This window comes from Strongylocentrotus purpuratus, unplaced genomic scaffold, assembly GCF_000002235.5.
Source record: "Strongylocentrotus purpuratus isolate Spur 01 unplaced genomic scaffold, Spur_5.0 spur5_scaffold_4, whole genome shotgun sequence".
NCBI lineage: Eukaryota > Metazoa > Echinodermata > Echinoidea > Camarodonta > Strongylocentrotidae > Strongylocentrotus > Strongylocentrotus purpuratus.
In genome coordinates, this window is record NW_022145610.1 from 3,985,160 (window position 1) to 3,997,408 (window position 12,249).

The 12,249-nt window shown below is 38.5% G+C and overlaps 1 protein-coding gene across 1 annotated transcript; it reads left to right on the forward strand.

The window, feature by feature from the left end:
* Positions 1 to 2,763: 2,763 nt before the first annotated feature.
* LOC579660 lies at positions 2,764 to 12,249 on the forward strand. Its single transcript, XM_011674364.2, has 3 exons — positions 2,764 to 3,238; positions 9,508 to 10,488; positions 11,129 to 12,249. Exons 1-3 carry the CDS (start codon positions 3,236 to 3,238, stop codon positions 12,065 to 12,067), a joined length of 1,923 nt encoding a protein of 640 aa, XP_011672666.2. The 5' UTR covers positions 2,764 to 3,235; the 3' UTR covers positions 12,068 to 12,249.

A 12,249-nucleotide genomic window follows, 5' to 3' on the forward strand; every position in this document is an offset into this window, starting at 1 on the left:
ACTCCAATGCTAATCAATATTCGAACGGCCAGATGTCACATTTTTGCAGTTTTCTTTCAGATACTCATTTATTGTTAAACGTCTATGCTCACTCACTCATAAATAGCATGATTCTGATTGCATATCATCTTAAAGAGAAGTTTGAGTTCTGGGAAGAGATGAAAAATAATTTGTGAGCATTATCATTCTTATTATGCAAGTGTGGAAGAACATCAGATAAGACATGTTCACTGAAAAGCATTGCTCTTCAAATGCCTTCATATTCTAAATATGTCATGTAACATTGTAAAAATCCGGGTAGGATTTTTACCCCATGTGTTCGTGTAGTCCCATATACATCTTTCTGTGTACAGTGTTTGTAACTTTACCAAGACTTGGCCAAATTTCTTATCATTTTGATGATTCCAGAACCTTGCAATACACACATATTCTATATGCTAGATGATCAACCTTTTCTGGTCGATTCCACACCGTTTTTTTCACAATGCAATCGCATGACCAGAACTCAACTTCATCTTTAAAGAGGATTAATTTATGTTTGTCTTTATGTATGAAAGATAAGTTTATAGTAAAATCTTATCAATCAATGGTGTCCTTTTATTTTTGGTGCTGAGTGTTGTCCATAAAAAAAAAAAATTAAAAACAGATTTGTTCCAAATTACATCTTGGATCTTGCCATGATGATCCGTGGATATTTTTCCTCCATTACTTCGAAGGAAAAAAAAGAGGAGAAGTCCCAAAGGAACCGTTAAGCGGAACACCGTTCATAAATTTCTCGACTTTTTGGCATTGAATTGAAGGAGTTAGGGTTCCATCGGGGAAAGGTTTTGCAAGATGACACCAAAAAGTTAGGCATTTGCAGACAAACGCTTTCTACATTCATGGATGAAGTAAAAACGATTGTACCAGTGCCTCGGACGTATTTTCACTTGGGTACAGAGGTTGCTGCTCATGGGGGTTTCATTTTCTTTTAACAAAAATATTTACAATATGCATGAACTTCCAACGATGCAGTATCATCTGTACAGACTGACCCTCTAATCAACCGATTTCCGAATGAGAATTAAATGTTTTTTTTTTTTAAATCATCCTTTTGATAGTGTTTATATTCAGAATCCTGTGGCATTTCATTAACTGAAAATCTATTTACGCGACAGCAAAGACTTTTGAAAAATCATTCCGAATAGAATTCCATATTGTATATCCCATATACATTATGCTCGGATCACGTAATAGGCCTTTTTTAATGTAGTGTTGGACGATTTAAAGATACTATGTCCCATTTGCAGGCCAGAAACATGAAAAGGTTAAATTCCAACGCCATTTGATAGATAATACTATAGAAATTCCCTAAAACAGGGGGCTTGAAAATGTCTTTAAGTGGGAAAATAACGACTATTAGTTGTCGAATCGACTTAAGAGCTATAGAGCCAGTAAGAAATAGTCTGATTTTCAGACCATTGTACCGAATGGTCGGACGTTTTATGCTGCGCAAAGATTCAATCAGTTTAATTTTGGCCATTACAAGAAGTGGGTTATTGATGTAGAAAAAATGCTCATAATACCCTTTACAACTCATTTTATATAGACTATGTTACCAAAGTAGAAAAAAGCCAGTCAGTCACTCAATAGTGTCTGACAGTGAAGTCTAGTAAGTACACGGGTTTTCTAGCATTATTTGAATATAAATTTCACAGATAGGACATAGTACATGACATATTCAAAATTCCTGCAAAGTTCTGCAGAATTTGATGTTGGCTGCAAAAGAGACAAAGTATCTTTAGTGGACGATGCTATAATAATAATAATGATCTGAATTGACATAACGCTTAATACGGAATACCGTCTCTAAGCGCTTTAAATAATGACCCCGGTCATCGGACTGATTCACGCACAATGTGCACCATCTCCACTCCATGGGACTGGGGAATATTCCTACCATATGGTCACCGTGAGGGCATAGGCAATTACTAACACAAAGTGTGTTCTTGAAACATATTGCTTCTTCGTTTGATTTTAGTTTAACTTTTTTTTATTTAAGAAAAAATATTCCTTACTTCCGTATCCGTACTTCCAAAAAGACAAACCGTTCTTTGAAGATACGTTTATGGTATTAACTTTCAAGCAATATACAATGTTGCCCATAAAGTTGGATAGCTTTTGTTCTAATCCCTTTTCATGAAGCGATTGTGGTAGTGTTGTTTATTCTTGTTAGATAAAGTTTATATCTTCTCTAAACTGTACTGATCAATCTAAATAGTTATAAAGATTGACAATAAAAGGTAAGAACAATAATTTATTTCATCTTGGTTGGCAATATTATATCAACCGTTGGTCCATATTACAGGGTGATTCATTATCTTCCTTTCCTCATGTATCCTCTCACTCACTCTCAGTAGTATCATTTAAACAATTTTTGTTTGATTATCTATTAAAGTTATGACTATATAATACCTCATTTCATATTTGCTCTGGGCGCATGAACCATTGTGAAAGCAAGCCAAATTACATGTGTTTCACCACTCTTCCTGTCTCTTCTCATTACGCTGTGACCGCAGCGACAGTGGTACCAGGGGCTGGTGGTGTAGCGATGTCCCTGATTGGCCGAAGGGCCGCTACGTCACCATTGATTGGTTCCAATTGGTCCAATGTACAAAGAGAGCGAGAGAGAGAGAGAGAGAGAGAGAGAGAGAGAGAGAGAGAGAGAGAGAGAGAGAGAGAAAGTTTAGGAAGTAAAAAGTACAACGGAGAAATATCTTTCCGGTCACAACAACCACATATTTCGTATTGTTTCAGAACGCTTCTGAAAATCACCGCCGGGCGAAAAAAGACGCCCGCCATAATCTTCAACTCATTTCTCTCGACTGTTATAGTCATGGACATGTAAATCCACTTTTGATCGCATGTGTTTGAATCAATAATCGTATCTAAAGTGTTTTTCATTTGGGAGATTAGTTTTCTTGAAAATATTTGCGGATTTCCCGGACCTTTGCTTGAACGGAAATTTTCAAAATAGAAAAAGATATCTCTACCAGCTCTACCGCCTCTTCCAATCTGTACCTGCTGCTTTTTACCAGTATCCCGAGGACAAAACACAGCTGGTTTCTCGATCAAGAACTCCCAAACTTTTTTTCTTTACTAAAGACAATTTTTCTTTTCACAAACTGAAGCAGGAAGTGTACGATTTCCGCTTCTTGTGTTTTTCGAGAAGGAATACAGCATTTCATTCCACAATATGGTGAGTCTCGGGTCTTAAGTGTTTTGTGATTTTTAAAAATTATTTTGTTTATATCATTATGTCCATTGCTCATGATGTTGCTAACAATTACAGTCCTTGGTTCTGTCTTATACAAAGAGTTTTGACAGATGGGGATTGATCGCAGGTTCTTCAAATTCAATCAATCGCAAACTTACAAACAATCTTTTTAGAACAGACTTGCGATTGAAACAAAATGCGATCGAATTGAACTTTAAAAAAATTATCGTTATTTTATTATCATGATTATAAGACGGAGGGACCAAGGCCATTAAAAAAAATCTCATATTCATCAATTTTTCATGCTTCAAATTGAACACAGTCATGTTTATCCCGACATATACCTCAAAGTTATGCTAATCAAGCCTTACCAATTCACATATTGAATGGACTCACGCCCTATAAAATATAAGGTAAAGCTATACAGAATTATCAGTTACCATGACACGGAAGACAATTAGTTCTGTTTTTTCTCTCCATTTTCCATAGCCTTTTTCTGACATGAATCAGGTATTATTTATTGTTATTTTGTCGTTCCCTGCATAATGATTCTTTTTACAAACAAGAACATATGTTTTCCACATGTCTCACAAAATAATGTTCAGATATTTTAGACTTTACCGTAATACAAAAGGATCAAAAATTAAATTAAAAAATGATCGGATTCGTAAATGTGAAATACATGTACGTATAAACACTAAAAACCAAATTAGTTTAGTTTAGTGTTGGGGATCCCATATGTATCAGGGGAGTGGCAGGCCGTTGTACATTGATGTGTATTTATTCTATGAATTAAACAGAAAAATCATACAATTGAACATAATCATCTTCAGTCTATTACTGCATTTTGCCATCGGTTGTATTATAATGCATACACGCACTAATCTGATGTTATAAAATGGGGCATTTGTGGAATCGTATAATTCTGAATATTTCGCATGAATCTTCAGCTGCAGTTTTGCGTGAGAATTTTAAAATACCTCTCGGCTCCCTAGCTTTCTCGTTGACATCTTATTCACATGAGCACACAACAGAATACACTTCGAAAATTGCATGCAAATAATGATTGTAACATGTCAAAACGTCACACTAAAGAGATTTTGTCATGTGACGCACTTCACACATAACTGACGCACACAGATAAAAGAGAAGAAAATAAACATGATATCATAATAATAAGTGATTATGTTGACCCGTCATATTTGTCATTAATAGATCCCATGCGTTTTGACAGTCTTTCAAGCAATATAACAAAACTATTTACAGCCTACGGGTCTTTTCGTCCCTATGCCGCCCATGGAAGATGTAGTACTTATATCAAATAGTGGATTAAAAACTCAGAGTAATAATTATGTTTTCTGAAAGATTGAAAGTTTAAACGTAAGAAAACGATATTCTGCTTCATTTAAAATGCAACCATTAAAAAATAGTAAAAGACAGTTTAACGCTAAACTATATGTCACTATTATAGGCATGGTTGTCAATATCTTTAGTTCGTTCTTGCTTGGATGGATGTTTTACTTGTTAAAAGGGCAAGTAATAAATTTGATTTGTATGAAGCCGGCAGAGAGATAACAAAACAACAAAACTACAGAATGGCGGAAGTTTGAAATAACTGCTGGAAAAAAAATAGTGCTCTTTTACCCCCCCCCCCCCCCAGCTTATTCGCCGGCTGATCGGCTGATTCGCTGCTACATATTTTCTCACGAATTGATCCGCCACTGCAGTGCATTACCGATTTAGCCAGTTTGAATATGTATTGATAACATTTTTCTTATATTTTGTAAAATTTCATTCAAACTTACACCGCACCAGTCTGCTTCCTTGATTTGTATAAAGTACTTGTCTGTTAACCCGTTGTTGACTACTGAATTCTCTATTTCCCATAGGCACAGGCGCGTACAAAGGGGGGGGGGGGGTTGGGGGGTTAAACCCCCCCCCCTTTGGTAATTTTTTGAGTGAAAACCCCCCCCCCCCCCCTAAATTTCTCTGAACCCCCCCCCCCTTTTGGATTTTTTTTTTTTTTTTTTTGTTATTAAAAAAAAAAAAAATGTATTCCCATGGTTGACCTAAAAAGCTGACCTTACCCCCCCCCCCCCCCCCCCCCCCCCCAACGGAGCAAAATGTCAAATTTTCACTTATTCAGCGGTCGGATGAGTCGTTGCGATTTTTTTGGGACCAAAAAAAAAAAAGTGACCTCTTACCCCCCCCCCCCCCCCCCCCCCCCCCCCCCCCTTGAAAAAATCCTGCGTACGCGCCTGCATAGGCATAATACAGGGACAACTCTGTTTCAGTAACCAATGGGTTAATGTTAGGCTGGCAATAAATATGATGGGATTCGACCGGGCGCACCCATGGTCACGATGCCGGAGCAGCCGGCTGTCCCCCGCCGAGAGACTGACAGCGCTTATGTCGGGATAAATTCTTCACGACATTACTTACATCGTTTTTTCGGGATAGGAAAAGCTCAACAGGTGGCGCGAGGGAAAACAATCGAGAGAAAAAAAGGGTGGAATATGATGGAAAATATGATGGAGAGGAATGGATTTAGAAGCTTCCAATTCCATCAAAACAACCTCGAGGTGCAGCCACATACACTGGTTGCACTTTCTTTGAGCTGCTATTTTGAGCTGGTATTTCAAATCAAAAAGTTAAAAAGCTCACCAGTCTTTTGATTTGAATATGGATGGTATACTATACTGGTATGATGTTTCAGTTAAGTTATGATAATTCTCCTTGAAGTTCTCGTTATTAGGTAATAATATTAATAAGGTAGAATTCGTGAATTTGAAGGAATTTTACCGAAATCTAAACATGTTTACAACCTCTCTGTCCTAACTTTAAAGGGACGTGTAGGCCAGAACTATTCGACTGTACTTTTCATATTGTTTGGCTGTTTATGTGTTAATTGTTTTGTTTTAATTTTGTTTTACTGTTGGGAGATTTGGATATCTTTTGCTATTGGTCAGCTAGATGTTGTTTAATGTTGATTTTAGTCTACAAAATAATAAGGAATCGCAAAGTAAATGTACTTTCTAAGTGAAACATTTTGTTTTCAGTGTATGAGAGATCCTGATTATGTTTAACTACGTCATGTATTCCTCACTGAGTCTTGAATTGCTTAATGCTTTCGTCACTCTTTTCTGTTAATAATTCAATTCTTTTTTAATAGGCCTGTGACTTCTTTTCTCAATTTTGTAATATTCCTAGTATTCTGCTCATTAATATTATTATTTTTATTCGGCAAAGAAAAAATCAGGAAAACAGAGAATACAAAATAACAGTAAAATTTGAACCTTGAAGTGACTCACACGGATGACGGAATAAGAACAAGATCAACTAAATAACTATTACCGAAGGCCTTCTTTTCCAATCCATGTGACTTTTCATAAATACATAGCACAGAATCAGCCTATTTCCATTTATGTCCTCTATCGATTCGATCTTTGATCTTTCTGACTTCTTTTCATGAATTTCTTTTCTATAGAGTAATCATAACTTTATTTGACGCCTTCTACCGCCAATTCCGAGTCTATTTGATCCAATCCGACTGCTAGTAATATCAGCATAGGCTATCTATTATAATTATGTTTATGATTAAAGATAATAAAGACACAATAATTAAAGAAAAAATAAAGACACGTTAAATATAAAAGTGATGAAATTAATAGCCTCGTCAAGGAAGGGTTTTCTTATCGACTCAGTATAAATTAAACAATATTTACAAGATTTAGCTTCACCCTATTAAACCTCATTTCCAAACTATGCCCTTCTTACATTCTCTCAGTTCCCATTCCCTCCTCACACACACACTCTCTCTCTCTCTCTCTCTCTCTCTCTCTCTCCATCTCTCATTTCTTCCTTAATGTCACCCCTTGTCTACGTCTTCTGTTTTTCTTCTCTGTTGCATCCCATCCCGGTCCCAAGTTTACAAATCGTTTAAACAGAAGACAATAGCCTTGACTTTGATTGATATGTAATAAAAAGGCCTAAAATTGTCTATTAGTGTGATCGCGAGACATAGTTAATCCTCTGCTTTACCGATCGTCCATTGCACCCGAATTTCAAAGTGTCTTTCTATTTAAAAACAAGCCTATGATATGAATCTCAAAATGCAATAGGAATATCTTATAAATCAATTTCTTCATTTAATATCATTAAATAAGTGAAAAGTCCTCAAGCCTAAAAAATATGGAAATCTACATTTCATTTTATAGAAAATATAAAACAATGATGATTAATATTTATATTTGTTTGTTCAAGATTCAAATGATTTTATTCCTCATGCAAAGCATAATACAATGAACAAGTATATTACCAAAAATATACAATGAAACAAGACAAATATAATAGTAATGGCACGAGAATAGAAGAACTACCTAGAAGCAAAGCTTGTTGAAGTAATAGTTCCTCAGAGGCTGTTTTACAATACGTCTTGAAAATAAAATTATGAAAAATGTGTAACAATAAAGAAATTATGAATTTTGGGGAAAAAATTAAAAAAGAGGAAAAATGGGGGGAAAATACTAAAAGGCAAAAAAGGAAAAAAATAGAAATTGTAAACGAATGATTGCAAAAGCTCTAGAAAAATGAGGTTAGATCAGCAGAAAGAGGGAAAAGGGGATTGAGTCGAGAGTCAAACAAACCGAGATTCATCCCTGACGTCACAGGGTCATGACCAAGTTGGCAATTAAAATTTTGTTTTTTTAGCGATCGGTCATTTATTAAAAGCATATCTTTCCAATTATACGTCAGATTTCTCTATTTTTTGGCTTTCTACTAAACCCATGAGGGTCTGGGGGGGGGGGGGGTGGTTGGGACTGAACCTACTAGTACTAACACTGATTAAGATCAGATCAGCCCCCCCCCCCCCCCCCTCACTTGAAATTTTGACTAACCCCCTTCATCCCAACACTAAAACGGTAGTATTCGGTCGAGGGCGGATCTAAAGACCCATTTCGATACAGCTTGAATATATAAGACTACACTGTGATGTGATTAACGGAACCAAAAAGCGACAGAAGCAGTGATTTGGGACTCGGATCAAGGCTAGGGATCTCACGAAATGACCACTTCAAGCCACATTCAATAAACCTTGATTTGTCGAACTGCGAATTTCCAGATGAAAAATGTCAACGCAAATTAACGAGCTTTCAAAAATCAGAACAATTGTGACAAATGGTACGTGAGGTTAGTTTTCATTGCTTGGAATTGGGCCGGCAATGGAGAAACACCATTTCCCAAAATGCCGACATTTGCATATTTTCAGCGTGCAATAAAAAGCACTTTAATGTGCTACTGTCCAATCCAAGGGTCCTTCCTACATTGTAACTCTTATATGTCTGGACAACGTTCAAACAGAGACAAAACATTAACATGGATAGAGAAAAGATTATAAATAATCTATAGCTGATGTCCTTTATAATTATATGTAGCATTAGTTCACAGAGAAGAAGAAGTAATGTACGATCTAATCAAATCTTTCAACCATAATATGTTAGCTAATTTTGAAAAGACATTAATGCTGTGACTTGCATCACGTGTCCATTTATCACCGCTTTACTGAAGTAAGTTGTAAAGACCAAACAAAAAATACAAGTCTGCGAAAAACTAGAAATATTAATATGAAAAATTCTCATATCCGAACCCCGGGCTTTTCTGATCCGACTTCAGCTGTCCTCATTCAATCTCCGTCTTGGCCCAACCTTGCTTCAGTCCACTCCCTCTTTCTTTTGGGTTGCCGGACATGAAAGAAAGATGGCGCTATTGTTGTAATGGTAAACCTCAATATTGATGTTTTATTTCCTTCAAACAGTTGTACTGTGGATGAGGCTTTTATATAAAGAGTTTTTATATTGTATATTGTATGTTGGCTTTTGTCAACACAAATAGAGAAAAAATTGTGCCAAGATATTTCACCATGATGGATTTTCAAGCGTTTTACCTTTCTACTCAGTGAAAACTATTCAACAAATTTACTTCAGACATTAATCCACCATTATTCATAAGAGCACAGGCACATTAAAGTTTTTTTAATTTATTTATTTGATTTATTTATTCATTTCGTTTAATGGCATTTTTAAGTAAGGAGATTTGAAGAGTATTTATGTCAGAGACTTTAAGGATATTGAGTTTATAGCAAAATGGGCCGGAGTATGCTTCTTAGGTGAGCCCTTGCAAATACGTAGTGCTTTCTTCCTAATTAGGAGAACTGAACTTAACCACATGTATATTCCTCTCTTCTTTTTCAGGGGTCAAGTGGAATATTCTCCGTCACATTTCTCATCTCCCTCGTCATTGCCGTCACCGGGCATCCACATCCTCCTTGTGACTCGGCCTCCGGAGGAGCAGAGATCGTTGTCGAGTTCAGTCCCGACCCATTCTTGATCGTCCTCGAAGGCGTCGAAGGCCTCGTCAATGTCACCATCTACGGCATCGTAGGAAACATCACGGTCTCGACGTCGATCGGCGATTCGAACTCGTTCGAGTCCTTCTTCAATGAAACGGTGATCACTGACGCAGTCGACGGTAATGTCACGGTGATGATCCCCATTCGAGGTCGAAAGCTAAGCATCAGCTCCTTGATCCTGAACATCACACACGTTTATCAAGTTGCAGACGATGTCCTGTTGAAGGGAGATGTCGCGTCCAGTGGTGATGGCGGAAACGAAGAGGAAGCTTCCGTTCGTGAGTACATAGAAACGCACTCGTTTACATATGATATCAAGGTGTCCAGACAACGAAACATCCTAGAAAAGGTGTTCACATATAGTCTTCTAGGATGGCTTATTGTATCATACGTAACAATGGGTTCCAAGATGGACCTGGCCGTGATTTGGAACAAGCTACGAAGACCATATGGAGTGCTTACAGGCATTGGTTGCCAGTTTATCATCATGCCTTTGATCGCCTTCGCACTCGCCAAATCACCGGGAATCACTCCCGAAGCAGCCATCGGACTCCTCGTCATCGGTTCCTGTCCCGGTGGCTGGATCAGCAATATCTTCTCGCTCCTGATGGACGTCGATTTCGTCCTAAGTCTGACGATGACGTTCTGCTCGAGTTTCATGGCGTTGGGTCTGATGCCGCTCAACATGTTCATCTACGGGTCAAGGTTAACAGAAGGCAACTCGTCTGGTCTACAGACGCCCTACAAAGATATCGCCATGCAATTGGGTCTTATGCTACTACCTGTTGGATTAGGAATGTATATTGCACACAAGAGCGAAAAGGTAATTATTGGTATACGTATATTATGAAACAAAATGAATATTAAGTTTTAGAAATAATGTTTCAACAATTATCTTAGTTAAGACCTACTACAAAGCGATTAGAAAATTGTAATAATTCGTATTAACGAAGTAGATATTAAGTGGTAAATGCTCCGCAATCATTATTTCAATAAATGTTACCTTATGAATGAACACACGATTGTAAAATGTATTTCAAATAATAATGCCATTGACGAATCACATCGATCATGTTGAAATAATCTAGTAGTAGCACTGTTTACCACATTATCATTGGCAAACTCGTAGGCTCGGGTGCAAATCCGTAAGCCTGGATGGATCCCAGTTTACTCCCCCCCCCCCCCCCCACCACCCCCCCAACTGTTTGAAGGAATAGGAGGAAACCTTCATGAGCACGTATCCAGTATTCGTCTCAGTGGGTTTCACAATTTTGTACAAGTACAACCTTTATCTGCCCACACGCAGATTATATCTACGAGCTGTCTTATTCTTGGATACGACGATATACACAATGCTTATATTTGATCAATCTATTTTCCATAAAATTGCTGTCATCCACACAGCTTGCCAAGTTACTTTTTACATTTTTGATCCCCCGCCTTCATTTCTGTTATCCACGCAGATTGCGAAGATCATGCTGAAGTGCCTGAAGCCGATGTCTTGTGGTCTGATCGTCATCGCCCTTGCAATTGGAATCCCGTCTCAGGTTTACATCTTCGACGTTCCCTGGAGGATTTATCTCATCTGCTGTGCCCTCCCTTTCTGTGGGGGCACTCTCGGCTTCGCTATCTCCAAGCTCCTGCGACGGCCCACCAAAGAGGCCCTAACCATCTCGTTCGAGACCGGCGTCCAGAACAGTCTTCTGGCAATCACCGTGGCGAAGCTGTCCTACCCGATTCCCGAGGCTGACCTGATCGCCCGCATGCCGCTCCTGGTGGCAATGCTGCAGATATTTGAAGGCACCGTTATGATCCTGACCTACGTCATAGTCCGACGCGTGCTCATCCGTGTTGGAAAGATTGCCAGGCCAGATACGGGCGACTACCATCAATGCGATATTGAAGCAAAAGCCAGTGACGCCGTGAATGAGGATGATGACGAAGAGGACGACGATCTTCATGAGGAGGAGAAGCAAGCACTCAAGGCGCTGGACGTCGGTGACGACTTTGAGTTAAAAATCGATCCTTGCGAGAAAAATGGGTATGTTAAGATGAACGAGGAGCAGACCGACGTCGAAGGGAAATGCGATTCCCACGCTGACGTCGCAACAAAAGCGCTGCCTGACAGCTTTAATGATAACAAGGCAGGTTACGTGAAAATAAAAGAAAGTACAAGCGATCAGGAGAACGACGACGAAGTTCAAGCTGACGACGTAACCAAACCAGAAGTAGTTGAGATCCATCCGAATGAAAATATGAATAACAATAGCGAGGAGCAAAAGACGGGCTCTAAAAGCATAACTCACCCGGGTACCGATAATGTGCCGAAGAGTTCCGAGGAGGGCAGTGGCGCCGAAACTCAGACCCCATGTGATCCAGCCGAGCAAGAAACCAACATCTGAAGTACAGGCCTCATTCACACTACGTCAAGACATCGCGGTAATTGCCAAGCAGCTTTCACCGAAACATGGCGATTATGCTCACTTTGCCGTGCCCGGTCTGTCCTCTATTAGTCTGTATAAAAGCGACGTGTGCTCCCGCTCATACCCTAGCTACCCATGAATACCGACCCTGTTTTTTTTTG